The sequence below is a fragment of the Gossypium hirsutum genome, chromosome A02 (genome assembly GCF_007990345.1).
Source record: "Gossypium hirsutum isolate 1008001.06 chromosome A02, Gossypium_hirsutum_v2.1, whole genome shotgun sequence".
Lineage (NCBI taxonomy): Eukaryota > Viridiplantae > Streptophyta > Magnoliopsida > Malvales > Malvaceae > Gossypium > Gossypium hirsutum.
Window position 1 is genome coordinate 7,767,000 of NC_053425.1, and position 18,456 is coordinate 7,785,455.

Here is an 18,456-nt window from a genome sequence, read left to right on the forward strand (position 1 = left end):
CGAAATCATTCTGATCTTGTCCCACAAAATCTATTATATCTCATGATTTACAATTCCGTTGCTTACACCATTTCTTCTATAAGAAACTAGACTTAATAAGCTTTAATTTCATATTTTATTCATTCTCTAATTTGATTTCTAAAATTTTTGGTGATTTTTCAAAATTAGACTATTGTTGTTGTCCATAACTGTTTTAGTGAAAAATGTTGATTTCCATTTTGCCCCAAATTTCACAGTTCATACAATTCAGTCCTTGCTCAACTAACCCCTCTATTAAACTATTTTTTTCCCAATTAATACTTTGCCTAGACATTATAAGTTATTTCACAACTATTTAAATTCAGAATTTCCACATAAAACCCTAACTTCAAACTCTTTCACCATTAGGTCCCAAACATTCACTTTCTATTCAATTCTTTCAATAAAATCTGCATATAAACAATTTAAAGCTCTAATTCCATGCTAAATCATCATATAATTCCAGAACATATTCATAGAAACTTTAAATTTCTTTCATAGAATCAAAAACTAATGAATTCAACAAGTGGACCTAGTTGTAAAAGTCACAAAAACACAAAAATTTCAAGAAATAATCAAGAATTGAACTTACTTGCAGTAAAAATATGAAAAACCAACTTAATGAAACCATTTTATGGTGTTTTTGCTAATGAGAATACATAAAAATAAAGAGAAATCTAGATAATTCCACTTTAGTCCTAGCTTTATTAAGTAAATTTTGCAATATTCCAATTTTACCCTTAATTCTCCTTATTTTCTTGCTGATTTCATGCCCTTGCCGTCTAACCCAAATAGACCTTGGGTCTATTTGCCTTTTAAACCCTCTTTCTTTTATCATTTAAGCTATTTAATCATTTTCCATAATTTTACATTTATTACAATTTAGTCCTTTTTATTCAATTAACTATCGAAACTTTAAAATTTATTGACAAACTTTAATACTAACTTATTAACACTCCATAAACATTTATAAAAATATTTATGGCTCGGTTTAAAATTTTCAAAGTCTCGATACCTCGTTTTCGATTCTAATTATTTTAATATTTATTTCTAGTACACTATTCGATATTTCAAAAATTTTCCTAACTTCACATTTAATTTATATTCACTAAATTAATAATATTTTCTAATCATTTGTCGGATTTAGTGATCTCGTATCACTGTTCCGACACCACTAAAAATTTAGGCCATTATACATATCTTCAAGTTAAATAATTTAGGAGTAACAAAAAATGAAATATAAAATAGACTTCTGATGTCCACTTTTTTCCACAGTGTTAGACACTAAAGAGATTCTAAAAACCCTCTTAAGAGTTTAGTAACCAAGCAAAAGATCCCATATATAGAAACATGAAAAAGTACATAAGTAATTAACAAAACTATAAATCCAACCTTAAAAACACAAACAAAAGCTAGAGGTTTACAAATAATGAGTGTGTTAGTGTCATGAACCATAAAACATTGGTTTCAAGTATATATGAAAGATGATAACAACTGAAAAGACTTTTATTACAATGGAAATAGAAATGATGAAATCCAGAGAGACAAACGAGTTACTACCCAAATCAAATACAGTTTTTTGGGTAAGACAAATCAGACATCGGGATTTGCCAACACATAATTTTCAATAGCCTTCAAAATAAGGGCTCGCTTCTCGGATGCTTCCTTGATTTGGAGCATTAGGTCTGGAGTAATCTGATTGTCACCAATGGTGTAAAACGTGGTAGTTACCTTAATACTTGTTCCTCCATCTGCTGCTGCTACAAACTTTGTCTCGTAGCTGATTTTCTCCACCGTGTTGTTAAAAAAGTCGCTTTCGATCACAACGTAAGTGTACAAGAAGTTGTCTTTGTCCAACACATCAACCCTGTGTTTCGCATAACTGAATCCATACCCTGCATTTGTTATCACCCCACAAGCACATTGGTATGTGAAGAAAGATAATCTAAATTTGTAGTTTACCGTTTTTAAGTAATTAAATTACCTTCAGCAAAGGTGATCTTCTTTATAGTTCCAGGGCCACCATCTCCTTCAAGGCGCTCCACACTCTTGATTGCTTGTGGGGCAACTGTGGGCAATAGGGTGTCCAGATCTTCAGCAAATGCCTTAAATGCCTTGGCTGGGGGAAGTGATGTACTAACCTCTACTTCTTTTGCAAAACCACCCATTTTTCTCTTCAAATTATACAAACAAATTGATTCAACACAAATATTATGAACTGATGCTATTCGATATGGGAAGAAATGAGAAACTAACATGCTATTTATACACTCACATTTCATTTCCATCTTATTCTTCATTGGATAAGATTGATTGACAAAGAAATAGACAAAATAATACCACCTTGCACAAAGAATGTAATTTTATTCCTCTTCTCTGCATATTATGCGGCGGCGGCTAGTTTTCAATACAAACAAAATGCGGCGAACTCGTTTTTCATGCAATCCTTGTAACCGAGATATCAAAATTACAGTCAAATGCTTGACAATCTAGAAAGCAATGTGAAACAAAATTTCATAAATGTCCATAAATTGGTTATTGGAATTATTATTTTTAAATATAAGAATCAAAATGGTAAATAACTCGGATAGAAATGGGTTTGAATGTTTTTGTATAATATTTATAATTTTTAATTATTACATAAGTATATAATCATTTTATTTCTTTAAATAAACATGATTTATTGATGTACGCATATAATTATATTTATAGAATATAAAAATAAATTGATGTATTTATTTCTTTAAATGAGCATGATTGAATCAAAATTAAAGTTTCATATATATATTTGAACCATAATCAAAGTTTCATATGTATAATTGTAACAAATTAAAGTTCATATGTCAAATTATTAAATCAAAGTTCATATATAATTTATCCTCATTTTTTAAAATGCTTCATTTTCAAATCTAATCCATATAAAGAGTTTCATATATATTTTTAAATATTATATTATTCAAAATAATGTTACATCAACATTTCTGTTTAATGACCAAAACATTTTAATAATAGAGTGATTAAAAAATTAAATCGAGCTATAGAAGTAATTAAATTAATAAAAAAATTAAATAACTAAAACAATACTGCGTTAAAACTTGGGTGATTATTTAAATAGTTTACCCTTTAAATTTTTATTAAGTAATAATATAGATGAATGTGGTCAAGAGTCTCTTAACTTAATGATAAGAATATTAAGTTAGCAAAATAGTAATAATATTTACCTTGATGTGCATTTCCTTTTACATTTACTTTTACATTTCACAAATCAATAACTTGTCTTTCTTTCTTAAATCCATTCATATACACAATCCCCCCCCTTTTTTTTGTTAAATGCTTTCATTTTCATATAGATTATAAGATTGTTATTAATTATGAAAACAAAAAAATGTTGTTTATATCTTAACATAGAATATCATAGCAATTTAGAGTGCTAATTCATGAAATCAATATGACTTGCCACATAACCGTGTGGCATTCCGTGTGGCTCACACGGCCATATGAAAGGATCAGCCCGTGTAGCTCCTGTACCTTACTCCGATTTTTCTGATTTTCGTTCTTTTTACTTCCAAATACTCTCTTAAGTATAAAAATATGAATTTAAAGGATTAAGAGCATAAAATAAGTATTAAAATGAGATTAAAACATGTTACTCCTAGCACTTATCTTCTAAGATAGATAGAACAAATGGTGAAATCATCCCTAAAACTCTCTTTAACCCCATTTCAGTGTTGGGTAATTCAAACCATCTTTAGCACTTCAATTTTCCTATTGAGTTATTGGTTGTTGCAGTCAATGGGTACCTTCTATTTATCATTTCTTTCATTATGTTACCTGAACTTGATGATGAGTTTTGGATATAGATATATTTCCACTATAGGTATTGTTGGGTTTTTGAATAATTTATCCGGAGGAAGTTAAAGCTCAGTAAAAAACTTGAGCAACAACGTAATAAATCCGGATAAAGAATGACAAAACTTTGAAATTCAAGTCTGGAGGTTTTTTAGCAAACAAACAGAATCTGGCTTGAACAACTATGAAAGCAAAAATTGAGAGAGTATTTCTCTTGAATGATTTCTATTGAAATTTTGATTAAAAAAGATGGCATACTGCCAATACATATACCAGTCATAAGCTGGTCAGCTTTAACATATTTACTATTTTTAGACTTACTTGCACCGCTTGCACATTGCAACTTGCAAATCAACTTGCACAATTAGGTAAGCTGATCTATCAATCTTATCAGCACCCAATAACATTAAATACACTGCCTACTTAGTTCTAATTTAACTAAGTTACAAAATATTACTTAAAGTAACAAAATGAAACTGAAATTGAGCAGTAGCATCAACTTCAATAGTTGCATGTACTTCATCCAGAAATACTACAGCAGCTTGATCTTCATACTTCATCCACATAACTTGGACTGTATGTACTTTGTGTGCTATAAATGTAGCTTGATCTGCTTCTTCATACTTCATCCGCATAACTTATGTTGCATGGTATGCTCTTTGGTTGCTTTATCTGTTGCATGCATGCCAACTTCAACACTCCTTCTTGGCTAGCATGCTGCAAACTCCCATTTTGGCTCTTAAATATTCAAATCTTAACACACTAAGGGGCTTTGTTAGAATATCAGCAAGTTGTTCTTCAAAACTGCAATAAATCAGCTTTACTTCTTGAGCTTGCTCCATCTCTCTAATAAAGTGAAATTTGATCTTGAAGTGTTTCGTTCTCCCATGGAACACTGGATTTTTTGCAATTCCAACAGTAGATTGGTTGTCACAATTGATCTCTGTTGCTTCCCTTTAGTGTTGATTTAAATCGACCATTATTTTTCTTAGCCAAATGGCTTGGTTGACAGCTCCTGCAACTGCCACATACTCTACTTCAGCAGTTGATTGAGCAACAACAGTTTGCTTCTTTGAACTCCAGCAAAAAATGGTTGAACCAAGGGTGAATAGATACCCTGAGGTACTCTTCATATCATCTATCGATCCAGCCCAATCACTATCAGCATAGCCAATTAATTTCATGTTTTCAACTTTGCTAAAGAACATTTCATAACTCTTAGTACCTTTGATGTACCTGAGCACTCTTTTGGCAGCTTGAAAGTGCTTTTCATTGCAGCAATGCATAAATCTTGAAAGCAAACTTGCAGCAAACATAATGTCTGGTCTAGTGGCAGTTAAATAGAACAAACATCCAACTAGACTTCTATATGTTGATTCACTAACCTTCTCAAAATCGCATTGGCTTGATAGTTTCTCTCCAATGGCTACTGGTGTACTTGTTGCTTTGCAATTCAGCATGGAGAATTTGTTTAGAATTTTTAAGGCAAAAGCCTTTTGACTTAGGAAGATCCCTTGCTGAGTTTGGGATACTTCCATGCCAAGGAAGTAAGACATTTGTCCCAAATCAGACATCTCAAACACTTGTTGCATTTTGCACTTGAAGTCTGTCAGCATTGCTTGGTCTCCTCCTATTACTAACAAATCATCAACATATAGAGACACTATCAGTTGAGTTTCACTACCTTACTTTTTCACATACAAAGTAGGTTTACTGATGCTTCTTTCAAATCCAAGGTTAGCTAGATAGCCATCGATCCTGCTATACCAGGCTCTTGGAGCCTGTTTCAAGCTATACAAGGCTTTCTTCAGTTTGTACACCTTGTCTTCTTAACCAACAATTTTGAAGCCTTCAAGCTGCTCAACATATATCTCTTCTTCAAGGAGACCATTGAGAAAGGCTGACTTCACATCGAGCTGATGGATTTTCCATTACAATTGTGCTGATAAGGCAACTAGCAGCCTTATGGTGTCAAGCTTAGCCACTGGTGCAAAGGTTTCAAAGTAGTCAATGCCATACTTTTGGCTGAACCCTTTTACAACCAGCCTTACTTTCAGTTTGTTCAAGCTTCCATCAGCATTGTGCTTGGCTCTAAACACCCACTTCACTTCAATGACTTTTCTATTGAGTGGCCTTTCAACTAGCTACTAGGTCTGATTCTTCTCAATCATATTGATTTTATTAGCCACTGCCTATTTCCAGCCTTGATGAGCTTCAGCTTCTTCAAACACTACACCAAAACAGGCTTTTAGCGGCGCTTTTTAGGCCTTTAGCGGCGTTTTTTAGCGCCGTTAAAAGAATTTGCGGCGCTTTGAGAAGCGTCGCAAAAAACGCCGCTAATGACAGCGTCGCTAACTTTAGCGGCGCTTTCCCACAAACGCCGCTAAAGACCATGACCTTTAGCGGCGCTTTTCCCACAAACGCCACTAAAGACCATGATCTTTAGAGGCGCTTTTCCGACAAACGCCGCTAAAGACGATGACTTTTAGCGACGCTTTTCCGACAAATGCCGCTAAAGACCATGACCTTTAGCGGCGCTTTTCCCACAAACGCCGCTAAAGACCATGATCTTTAGCGGCGCTTTTTCGACAAACGCCGCTAAAGACAATGACTTTTAGCGACGCTTTTCCCAAAAACGCCGCTAAAGACCACGACCTTTAGCGACGCTTTTCCCAAAAACGCCGCTAAAGACCACGACCTTACGCCACAATGAAGATAAGTTTTAACGGCGCTTTTTAACAAACACCGCTAAAACATGGCTTTTGAAAAAATATTTTAATTAAATAATATTTATTTGTATGATAATTATTATATTATGTTTTGTTTTGTTTTTAAGGATAAAAATATTAATTAAATTAAAATTTCTATTAAAATTTTAACTATAAAGCTAAATATATATTTCTATGTAACAGGAATATAAATTCGTACCGATTTCAAATATTTCCTATAAAAACCTGTCATGACAGTGATATGTATTGCATGCTTGATAATATATCAACCATCACAACCGCATATATTTCAAGACAATTCACAATTCTTAAACACCCATTCTCACAGAAAAATTTGCTAAGTATGACAGGCTTCAGATTGTTGAGAAAAATCAATACAAAGATTTATAACCTCAAGCTATCAAACAATTCCATTCATCTAAAGACATCCTTCATAGAAAATTTATGAGCACTATGTCATACTCATTTATCAGCTATTAAAAAATTAACGGCATGTATGACCTTGCAATTCAATTAATCACCACATTTCGTCCAGCAAGCACTTTATTGGCTTTCTATAAAATTTAAGATTCTTAGACTATCCCCAGAAATTATCAGTCTAGATATTCAACACCACATTTAAAAGGGAAAAACAAAGATAATCCGTTTTTAATGACTTTTCCATAATTAGTGACTACAAAATATGCTACTCAAAACAATAACATTTGAACATGCTAATCAAAATTCTGGACCGCTAGACACAACATAAAAAACCTCTTGATAACTTAAGCCACGAGTTGCATGCATAAGATTTTGGTGGACAAAAATACCAAGCCGAGGAACAGCAGAAGCAATTTCAGTCTTCCATGGGCTGATTCTCTTCTGTCTGTGCTTGGGACACATTGACTTTGATTTTTGGAAGACAAAGAGATGAATCTTGTGCAAGTGCGAGCGGAGCTTTGACCAAGTGAATGCCCAGCTCCAATTGCTTCCTTGCTTCTTTCTGCCTCTGGACTTTGCCTGTCTTAAGCCTGGAAAAAGATTTAAAAATGGAAGGGTTATTATTTACTAAAGTGCATGTTATAATATCTTTCAATGGGAACTGAAAGCACCACAAACCAACCTGTTTTTGATGTGGTCAGATGCCCTGTCTGATCTGATTTTATCAATCTTTTTAATGGCCTTCAGAGTATTCTCTGCAAGGTTTCTATCATATCTCTCCGGCCTATTACGTTTTCTCTCAAACTCAAATGTTGAATCCTGGTGCAAAAAGAAAAGAAATAGAAATCATGCAGTGTTTTGGTATAAGCATTGTAATAATGCAATAAAAAGTCCAAAATCAATGCCTTAGGTCTATCACCTGTGTCATGTCCTTTCCATGCAAACGCCTATAGGCCTTGGTCCATTTTACTTTACGGGGATTCCTCTTCATCTTGAAGTTCTTGTGGCATTTCGATCTACAGAAATGGAAAATCTGAAAATGTTTGGACCATCAGAAATTAAAATCAATGCAAACAGCACGAATGACATGTAGGGAACATAGTACTATAAATTATTTTAATTGATGCCCTCAATCTGGCATAAATGTTGCTGAAAACTGCATGTATCTGAACACTGCCAAGCATAAACACATACCAAGTATCAAATTTTAGGCCACTACATAGAGAAATGCAACAAAAAAGAAAAATACTGCAACGAGAGTAACTAAAAAATGGATGAGAAAGACAGAAAGGCGACTTCTGGACAAACCAAAGGCCAACTCCATAGAATCAAACCAAATGTGTAGCATGATAAGCCAATATGGATAATAACTAAATAGAAACAAACAAAAGCGAAGAACCTTTAAGAGCAATAAAGTAATATAACCTTTGAATACATGTAAAAGTAAGAAAGAAACTCCTACCTTGGCATCGTTGCGAACAAATTGAATACCATGCCCCGGATATACAGTGGAGGAACAAAACCAGCACTTCTCTAATCTCATTCTTCTTAAATTAACTAACAAAACACAATTTCCTAAACAGAAAATAACATTGACAATATCAGAAATGATTTCATAAAGAGACTAATTAGCAAAATTTAAGGAGGTATCACAATCTTAAATTGCATAAGTTGACATTAGCATGAAAAGAGAATCATGTATAACCTGAAGCATATGATACTTCCGTACATTCAATTCATCAGGTTTTCAAGTTTATTCGTCAGAAATTATCAAGCATAGATGAGACATAAAAACCCTAATAAAGAAATTCCACCTAATTATTTTACCCAAGTGAAATATTATAGATGGTGAAGTATTAAACCATTCCAGGTACCATAAAATAGAAATAGGAGTCATTTCTTACCGCAAACTAGCTACAATAGCCAACACACAATCCCTTCTAGCTCCTATATAAACAAATAATCATTAATCCTATTCACTGCATCCCAATCTGACAAGCTTAGAGTAGTCAATAAACCAATTATTCATTAATGTATAATAACAAAAGAATCGAACATTTGGTCTCTATAATGCAAATTAAATGACAGCTTTAGATGAAATTAAAATAGGAGATACACTGTAGAACATACAAAGATAAGGAAAATAGTAGCAAATTATTTCTTACATGCATTGTAAACATGTTTGCGCCGTAAAGGTGGAGCACCTACTCACCATGTACTGACCAAACTTCTCTTTGATTGCAGGCAAATTAGCACCACCACCATTACCTAGCTCAATCTACTAGTTAACAATTATAAATTTATAATTTTTTCTCATCAAAAATCTTTTACCAAATTTTCTTATATTTTCTCATCAACCAAACACCCAAAATACAGAAATATTATTAACTCATGTTAACAATAAATGCGTTAACGATTAGAAATAGTATTCTTCATTTGGAAGCCAATGAAGCTACAGAAGGATGAATCATTAATTTGTAACGAAAACTGCATGGAACAGTGGCTAGGACAAAAAGGAATACAGATTTGAACTTAAAAACTGCATAAACTATATCAATGTAGGCATAAGTAGAAGGATGTTCTGGTTTTGCTTGTTTAGACTAGTTGAATTTTGAAATTCTTTATCTTTTCCCTCGGTATAAAGATGATATACTTTTACATGTATTTCTTACATGAACGGCACTAGTGGTATTTGAAAATTTGAATAGCAGCAACAATTCTTCAACAGTTATAGAAAATGGCATCAGCATATATAAATTGTCTAACTAGGTAATGTCATCATTATTAAAAAGAAAAAAAAATGACTATCAAATCTGTAGATATCTACCTGCTTGCAAGGTCAATACCAATAAGGTCCTTTACAGTATCTATATTTTCACTATAGAAAGAAAAAAAAAGACAGCGAGAGATTAGAATTTTTTTCTAAAAGAGATGTTTGCTGCTAAATTAGAAATATATATGCTAGAGAAGCATTGCAGTGGCAAAAGAACTATGCAAGGTAACACTGCTCCAAATAAGAGATCCCTAATTTTGAAGAAAAAGTTTGATAAACCAAAAGCAACAGCTTCAAACTGTTTCAGTTGTTTCAGTTGTTAAAGGCACCATGGACTTGCTCAAATTTTGCCAGTAAGTATAACTTAGTATATCTAAATGACAAATAACAAGAAACCTACCTAGAACCAGCTGATCGAAGAGACTGAGAAAGAGTGTATAAAAGTTGTGTCCAACACTCTTCAGCATCCTGTAAAAGACCCCAAATTACATATCAGAATATAAACAAATCTGGGAAGAACAATTACAAAAGAAAATGATAAAAGTTTGGGAAGAACAAAATAAGAATTGAATTTCATCATTTTTATTAAATAACGATAGATATGTACCAAAAGAAAACCAACAGTTCCATATTTACCATACAACCCGCTACGATGTCTGGTAAAAAAATATATGAATTAATCATAAATAATTCAATCTCACGGGCAACCATTAAACCTTACCACATAAGCCACCCTGATTAAACTTGTTTTCCATCCAAAGATCACAGTGCAATGAATCAAATAATAATAATAAATGAATCCCTCAAGTTTTGTTCTCAGTGGAAATAATAATAAATAGAAGCAAAGTTAGCCGATAAACACATGAAACACATTAAAAAAGTGAAGGTAAAACAATTGATAAACCGAACTTTGTGAGATAAACATGTAAAAAGCGGATAAAAGAAAATTTGTGAGATAAACATATAAAAAACAGATAAAGTTTGTAACCCAAATTAAACAATTAAATATACCTGATTTCCTGTCTTTTTTTTTTCTAAATAAATAGAATGGTAAACCATGGTTGAATTCTTTTTCATTGAAATGGAAGGGAAGGAATTGAGCAAGTAGTATTGGAAACAACTGAAAGAGACACATTTTCTAAGCTGTCATTCAAAATTTCAGTCATGGCTGCTGTTATTGCCTCGGCTTGCTTCGAAGGCAGACCTTCCGCCTCTGATCTCCTAACCTATAAGTATAAGCACCATGTCTTCAGATATTTTCAAGATTCCAAAAATCAAACAAAAGTACAGTTTCTAAAACAAAAGAAGGAATCATTGTAATTTACCAAAGCTAAAGTGTCGATGAGAAACAATCGCTTTCCATTAGATTTAACGAGCTGAGAACAGTGCATCCGCTGTGAAAATAGAGTGGGAGAAGCTAACAATCGAATCGCAGAGGGAGGAATCGCAGCGCGTCGTTCTGCTCCTCCAAATTTTTTCGATTGGGATTTTGTGAACAAATCAGCGCGAATTTGGGATTTTTTAGTTTTTGGGTTTAGGGGGAAATTTGGGGAAAAAAGCAGCGCCAATTTTTTTTAAGCAAAATAAATTTTGTGGCGTTTTAAAAAAAATGCCGTTATTGCTTATATATCAAATGGTTTAGAATAAATATTAGTATTTGTGGCGCTTTTTTAAAAACGCCACTAAAGTCTCAAAAACTCAATAAAATGACGTCGTTGGGCTTAGTTTTTTTGCGGCGCTTTTCTAAAAACGCCACTAATGCTCATTTTTAGCGGCGTTTTTCGAAAAGCGCCGCTAATGCTTATTTTTAGTGATTTTATTTATTTATTTGTTAAAATTTTTATTTTATTTGTTAAAATTATTAGTTAAGTGATTTTATTTATTTATTAATTTTTTTAAATCTAATATTTAAATATATCAAATGGTTTAGATTAAAAATATTTAAATATAAAAGCATTAATTGATTGTATAAAATTTCATCATTTAACAAATCTCAAATAAACCTTAAATCCTAAACCATTTAATATATATAAAGTTTATCGATTATCTCTTAAATAATTTAAACTATAATCATAATTTTAATATATTAAAATTAATATTATCTCTTTCACAATTATATAAAAAATTATTTAATATATAAATTAAAAAATACTAATTAATCTAAACCCTAAACCCTTATCCCCTAAACCATAAATCATAAAATATAACTCTAAAACCCTAAACCCCTAACCCCTAAACTTTAAATCCCAACCCTTAAACAATAAACCATAAACCGTAATTCTTAAACCCATAATCCATAAACCTTAAAATAATAACTCTTAAACTTTAAACCCTACACCATATACCCTAAACTATAATCATAATTAATTCAATATTTTAAAATTAATACTATTTCTTTTACGATTATATAAATTAAAAACAATCAATCATGTACCAAGAACACTATATTTAATATATTAAATTATTTAATATATAAATTATTTATAAAGAATTTAAACTATAATAATAATTTTAATATATCAATTTAATATTATCTCTTTTACAATTATATAAGAAATTATTTAATATATAAATTTAAAAAACTAATTAATCTAAACCCTAAATCCTAAACCCCTAACTCTTAACTCTCAACCCCTAAACCTTAAACCTCAACCCTTAACCTGTAACATTAAACCATAAACCGCAACCCTTAAACCCTAAATCTTAAACCATAAACTATAAACCATAACCCCTAAACTCATAATCCATAAACCTTAAAATAGTAACTCTTAAACCTTAAACTCTAAATCATATACCCTAAACCAAAAACCTTAAACTATAGAGATAATTAATTCAATTTTTTAAAATTAATACTATATCTTACGATTATATAAGAAATTATTTAATATGTAAATAAAAAACACTCAGTAATGTACCCAAAAAACTTTAAAATTATTTTAAAATAATAGTATTTTAAATTTTCCATTTTTAACAAATATTTTTCTATTTTTTATTTCAAATTATTTCTAAGTGTCATTATTTCAAATTTATCCATTTTTAACAAATATTCAATTAAAAATAAATAGAATTTTAATTAATATAAATAAACAAATTAAATAGTAATTAGACAAATAAAATGTTTTTGCGGCGCTTTTCCAAAAACGCTGCTAAAGACCAGAGCATTAGCGGCGCTTCTCCAAAAACGCCGCTAAAAACCAGAGCATTAGCGGCGCTTTTCTTAAAACGCCGCTAATGTCCCGAAAGGTCGATCTTTAGCGGCATTTTATTTAAAGCGCCGCTAATGCTCGATTTTTAGCGGCGTTTTTTACCCAAACGCCACTAAAAATGCCGCTAAAAGCCTGTTTTGGTGTAGTGAAAGCAGCTTGGTTCAATAGTAGCCACATGAACTCTTTCATAAATATCAGCCAATGGTCTAGTGCCTCTGACTGGTTCATCATCAATGTCTATTTCAGGACCATTTTGATCAGCTTCAGCCTGATCTGTCATCAAATCTTCAGCAGCAGTTTCTAGTTCATTTTTATCCCAGTTCCAACTTACCTTCTCATCGAATACAACATCTCTGCTCACAGAGACCTTGTTTGTTGAAGGATCAAGTATCCTATAACCCTTTTTGATACTACTGTAGCCCACTAGAATACCAGGTTGAGCTTTCTTAGCAAGCTTGTCTCCTTTTACTGTTGGAACATGAGCATAACATACATATCCAAAGACTCTTAGGTGAGCCAGTGATGGTTTGAACCAGAACCAGGCCTCGAATGGAGTTTCTGAGCCAAAGCCTTGGTTGGGAGCCTGTTTTGGAGGTAAACTGCAGTGTTAACTGCTTCTGCCCAAAATGTCTTAGGCAAATTTTTTTCAAACATTAGGCACCTGGCCATATCCATCAAGCTTCTATTTTTTCTTTCACTTACACTATTTTGTTGAGGTGTATAAGTGTTGGTGAGCTGGTGTTTGATGCATGCTTCATCACAAAACGTATGTAACCCAGATAAAGTATACCCAGTCCCATTATCAGACCTCAATGTCTTTAACTTGCAACCTGTTTCAGTCTCTACTGCAGCTTTAAACTTCAAAAATACTGAAGCCACTTCTGATTTCTGTTTCAAAAAATAAATTCAGCAATATCTCGAGTAATCTTCAATGAATAAGATGAAATACCTGCTGCCATTCATAGATTGAGTCTTCATTGGACCACAAACATCAGTGTGTACAAGTTGCAGTCTTTCAGAAGCTCTCCAAGCTTTGTTCGTAGGAAATGGTAGTCTAACTTGTTTTCCTAGCTGACATACTTCACAAACTTCTTCTTTTTCAACCGAGTTAGTGAAGTTTTCAACCAAATCTTTTTTGGTTAGCTCAGTCATTAAGTTGTAGTTGACATGGCCAAGTCTTTTATGCCACAGCTTGGATTCATTTTGAACAGTTATATAGGCACTATTTGAGCTCTTATTCTAGTTCACAACAAAGCTTTTGTCAGCCATGGTCACTGTCATGAGCTTGGATCCATTTGGATCACTGATTAGGCACTCCTTGCCTTTGAAAACCATAGAGTAGCCCTTTTCTAGCAACTGAGCTATATTGAGCAGGTTTCTATCTATTTCAGGCACCAAAAGTACAATTGAAACAAGTTTGGTACCTGTAGAAGTGTCAATTTGAACATCTCATTTGCCTTCTGCTTTGATGAAATGTCCATTTCCAACCTTCACATTTTTTTTGAATATTGACTTGAAGATAGTAGCATCCGGAGTCATGTGGTTTGTGCATCCACTGTCAATCAACCAACCTTTTGTGGCTTTTCTTTTGGTAGATGAGCAAGAGACAACAAAGACTTGCTCTTCTTGGTCACTACCTTCTTCTGCTACTCAAGCTTCAGCTCTTGGCTGTTGAGGTTGATTTGGCCTCTGTTTGCCTTTGTTTTTGCAAACTTTGTTTGCATGGCCCATCTTTTTTCAGATTTTGCACTGCACATCAGGCCTAAACCAACATACTTCACCCAGATGACTTAGCCTTTTGCAGTGTGGACAAGGTGGATATTTTCTTGCACCATCTGTTCTAGGCTTATCTTTCCAAGTTTTCTTCCCCTTGTAGGGAGAGGAATTTGTGGCTGGTCTGCTTTTAGCTTGGAAGGCACCTTCTTGATGCTCCTCCAGTCTACTTGCTCTCCTTTTCTCTTGAGCATAAAGAGCATTGATCAGCTCTGTCAATGAAATGCTGGTCAGGTCCTTCGAGTCTTCAAGAGATGAGATCTTTGCCTCATACCTTTCAGGCAAGGTTGAGATCACCTTTTCCACAATTCTTGCTTCACTAAACTGTTCTCCAAGTAGCCTTATGCTATTTACTATAACCATGATTCTGTCTGAATATTGCTTAACTATTTTTTCATCTTTCACCTTCAAGTTTTCAAAGTCCCTTTTTAAATTCAGTAACTATTGCTGCCTTGTTCTTTCAGTCCTTTGAAACTCCTCCTTTAACTTATCCCACCTGCTTTGGTGACTCACAAGTCATGATTCTTGTGAAAATCACATTAGACACACTGTTTTGGATACATGACATGGCTTTGTGCCTTTTGGTTCTTTCATCTGAATGTTGTCTGATCTGAGCCACTGTTGGGTTAGCTTTTAGTGGTGCTGGTTTAGCTTCTGAATTGATAACCTTCCATAGGTCAAATGCCTGTAGGTAAGTCTTCATTTTTACTACCCATATGTGATAGCCTTTTCCATTGAACACTGGTGGTGGCGTTGGTGAGAATCTTGATGAAGACATGGTTCTAAGGATCGAAAAAAAATGACAAGTCCACGAAGAATAAGGCACTAGATACCAATTGTTGGGTTTTTGAATAATTTATCCGGAGGAAGTATGAAGCTCAGTCAAGAACTTGAGTAACAACGTAATAAATCCGGATAAAGTATGACAAAACTTTGAAATTCAAGTCTGAAGGTTTTTTAGCAAATGAGCAGAATCTGGCTTGAACTATGAAAGCAAAAATTGAGAGTATTTTTCTTGAATGATTTCTATTGAAATTCATTGATTAAAAAAGATGGCATACTGCCAATACATATACCAGTCATAAGCTGGTCAGCTTTAACATATTTATTATTTTTAGACTTACTTGCACCGCTTGTACATTGCAACTTGCAAATCAACTTGCTTAATTAGGTAAGCTGATCTATCAATCTTATCAGCACCCAATAACATTAAATACATTACCTACTTAGTTTTAATTTAACTAAGTTACAAAATATTACTTAAAGTAACAAAATGAAACTGAAATTGAACAGTAGCATCAACTTCAGTAGCTGCGTGTACTTCATCCAGAAATACTACAGCAGCTTAATCTTCACATTTCATCCACATAACTTGGACTGTATGTACTTTGTGTGCTGTAAGTGTAGCTTGATCTGCTTCTTCATACTTCATCAGCATAACTTATGTTGCATGGTCTGCTCCTTGGTTGCTTTATCTGCTACATGCATGCCAACTTCAACAGATATATAAAATGAAAAGTTATTGATGGTAATAATCCACAGTCCTCTAGCAGTAGTTAAAGACTTGATGTTAGTACTGTGAGAGGAACAATTTTTGGATCATGGAATTATGACTGAAATTACTCAAATTTTGAGTTAATGTATGAAGCATATGTGTCAATATAGTTTCTCTTCCAGGTTGAATTTTAAGGAATATCTGTCAAAATTAGTTTCAAATTTCTTCTTAAACTTGAAAGATGATGAACTATTTATTATCAATGGATATCTGACAACAAGATTCAGTAAATACATTGGATGCTCTTCTGATTATTACGTGCTTTACATTTCAGTTCAAGCTTCCTAGTAACCAGGGCAAACTATGAACTCTTATTAGCAGTTTGAAGGTGGTACGCTGCAACACCAAAAACTAGAAGAAAAAAGGCAGTTGTTTGATATTCATTGCATGCAGTGGATGCAATCTCAATATTGGGATATTTTTAATAGGCGTTAGGATTTTCCAGCATGTAGGCTTCAATAGCCTTGAATGTTCCTAGAGCCTTGTATTTGCCAGCCTTGATTCCCTCCTCCTTGAGCTCAAAGTCACCAATGGTATAATACTTACTAGTAGTCCTGCATACGGCTCCCCCATTTGGAGAGGCCTCTAACTTTGTCTCGTAAGTGATTTTCTCAAGCTTGTTCATCAATGCATCACCTTCAACCACACTGTAAATGTACACAAAATTCTCCTTGTCTATTGCTTCAACCTTCTGCTTCATGTATTTGAATTGGCTTCCTGCATGAAGAAAAACACATAGCTTTCACCCTTTTCCCTTCAGACTTAATATACATATTGTTGAGCATTGGCCTGCAATACAACATGTGACCAGCAGCAGCTCATCAAGCAGACCAACATTGGAGTTGAACCAAGTGTAGCAGCTAGTTTGATTCATTTTGGTCCAATTGTAAGTTGTTAGTTCAAGTTGACATGTAACGTGTAACTTGTTATCAAAGTTGGTAGGATTAGTTTTGATTTGAACTTGATGTAAAGGCTGGTATGTCAACTTACTTTTGTATGTAATTCAAAGATTGTATTTGTTATGCATTAGTGGGAGCAGTTACATCACTAGGTAACTGTCCAATTGCAATGTAAGTTACATATATTTTCAAATTATCAATGAAATTATGTGAGTTTTTCAGTTATCTTCTTGTTCAAACTCTACTCTCTCTCTCTCGTTTTTGCTTTAGTTCTTTTGATTTTGTTTTTGTTTTTGCTTGCTTGCTGCCTTTGTTCCAACACATATATGTATATGATTCAAACTTATATAAATGAGCAGACCCTCTCCAAAGGTGACCTTCTTGATGCTACCAGCCTCAACATTGCCTTCAATGTACTCAACGCTCTTAAAAGCCTGAGGACCAATCTTGGGAATGAGAGTGTCGCCATCAAGGATGCAAGCCTTAAACATCTTTGCTGGTGGGATCGCTGTAATAACCACCGATTCATATGTGAAAACACCCATGATTTCGAGTGATTTGGGATTTGGTTACTTTGCAGAGGATATGTTTTATGTTTGCCGATGATGTACAGATCTGATATATAATTGTAGTATTTATAGCGTCAGCTTCAAGATTTAGCTGTTTGTGAATTTTAGGCCCTCTGGAATCTTTGGTGATTTCTTTATATTTTATGGGATTTTTGGCATTTAGTGAAATTTTGTACTTTAGTATGAGAAAAGCACCTAAAAATTTTCAAATGATTCTGGTTTGTGTACATATCTTACTTATCTCTTCAATATACAACATCAAGCTTACCATACACCAACAAATCATTGAATCATGAGACCAACATTATTGGAACTCTGAAGAAGATTGAAAAGAAAAGACTCTAATTCACTAATATTTTAAGCAATCAAAACCTTGGATCTAACACCGTTATCTTCAATTTTGACATTGTAATCAATACAGTACTCTAAATTAGTCAGATTTCCGGACAGCCGTATGTATCTAACACAGTTTTCTTCAATTTTATTACGTGTTTCATGTATCTAGAGAGTCTTATGAGGATCATATCCCCATACTAATGTCCAAATAACATAAGTACCATGTATGGGTAATTCAAGAATAATGAATAGTCGGGGCAACATAGAAACTTTCGGTGATAGTTTGTTAGTTTTCTAGAAATAAAACATGTTGCAGCAAAAGTAATAAT

At 33.3% G+C, this 18,456-nt stretch overlaps 4 protein-coding genes and 1 long non-coding RNA gene across 6 annotated transcripts in view; all 5 read right to left on the reverse strand.

Annotated features, from left to right (window-relative positions):
* The window catches only part of LOC107933202 (major allergen Pru ar 1), a 43,215-nt gene extending 40,905 nt beyond the window's left edge, over nt 1-2,310 (reverse strand). Inside the window, exons 1-2 of one of the 2 annotated variants that reach the window (XM_041089946.1) lie at nt 2,003-2,235; nt 1,846-1,913 (exon numbers count right to left, since the gene is read on the reverse strand). In XM_041089946.1, the coding sequence (XP_040945880.1) occupies nt 1,846-1,913; nt 2,003-2,186 (252 nt within the window). In that variant the 5' untranslated portion in view covers nt 2,187-2,235. Of the gene's footprint in view, nt 1-1,437; nt 1,914-2,002 lie in introns of those variants that run through there. The other variant, XM_016865368.2, reaches the window with a different exon arrangement.
* A 2,513-nt stretch (nt 2,311-4,823) lies between these two features.
* LOC107933209 (secreted RxLR effector protein 161-like) lies at nt 4,824-5,483 on the reverse strand. Its single transcript, XM_016865374.1, has one exon. The coding sequence runs from the start codon at nt 5,481-5,483 to the stop codon at nt 4,824-4,826; it is 660 nt and encodes a 219-aa protein (XP_016720863.1).
* Nucleotides 5,484-7,109: 1,626 nt separating this feature from the next.
* LOC107933199 (probable ribosome biogenesis protein RLP24) lies at nt 7,110-8,591 on the reverse strand. The gene is made up of 4 exons (XM_016865367.2): nt 8,479-8,591; nt 7,936-8,049; nt 7,699-7,835; nt 7,110-7,606 (listed from the first exon to the last, which is right to left on the reverse strand). The coding sequence occupies exons 1-4, from the start codon at nt 8,557-8,559 to the stop codon at nt 7,432-7,434; spliced, it is 507 nt and encodes a 168-aa protein (XP_016720856.1). The 5' UTR covers nt 8,560-8,591; the 3' UTR covers nt 7,110-7,431.
* Nucleotides 8,592-9,937: 1,346 nt separating this feature from the next.
* Nucleotides 9,938-11,314, reverse strand: LOC107933218 (uncharacterized). Its single transcript, XR_001693578.2, has 3 exons — nt 11,115-11,314; nt 10,801-11,015; nt 9,938-10,257 (listed from the first exon to the last, which is right to left on the reverse strand). It is a non-coding gene; the product is annotated as an uncharacterized lncRNA (long non-coding RNA).
* Nucleotides 11,315-16,744: 5,430 nt separating this feature from the next.
* Nucleotides 16,745-17,767, reverse strand: LOC107933226 (major strawberry allergen Fra a 1.06). Its single transcript, XM_016865385.2, has 2 exons — nt 17,584-17,767; nt 16,745-17,040 (listed from the first exon to the last, which is right to left on the reverse strand). The coding sequence occupies exons 1-2, from the start codon at nt 17,765-17,767 to the stop codon at nt 16,745-16,747; spliced, it is 480 nt and encodes a 159-aa protein (XP_016720874.1).
* Nucleotides 17,768-18,456: the final 689 nt, after the last annotated feature.

Excerpts from the sequence above, each read along its gene's own strand:
- LOC107933199 (XM_016865367.2), bottom strand. The coding sequence starts at position 8,559 with ATGAGATTAGAGAAGTGCTGGTTTTGTTCCTCCACTGTATATCCGGGG. Across the intron at positions 8,050-8,478 it reads TTGTTCGCAACGATGCCAAG|ATTTTCCATTTCTGTAGATC; the intron begins GTAGGAGTTTCT and ends AAACATTTTCAG. Across the intron at positions 7,607-7,698 it reads TCTGACCACATCAAAAACAG|GCTTAAGACAGGCAAAGTCC; the intron begins GTTGGTTTGTGG and ends ATCTTTTTCCAG.
- LOC107933209 (XM_016865374.1), bottom strand. The coding sequence starts at position 5,483 with ATGCTGACAGACTTCAAGTGCAAAATGCAACAAGTGTTTGAGATGTCT.
- LOC107933226 (XM_016865385.2), bottom strand. The coding sequence starts at position 17,767 with ATGGGTGTTTTCACATATGAATCGGTGGTTATTACAGCGATCCCACCA. Across the intron at positions 17,041-17,583 it reads GAAGGTCACCTTTGGAGAGG|GAAGCCAATTCAAATACATG; the intron begins GTCTGCTCATTT and ends TTCTTCATGCAG.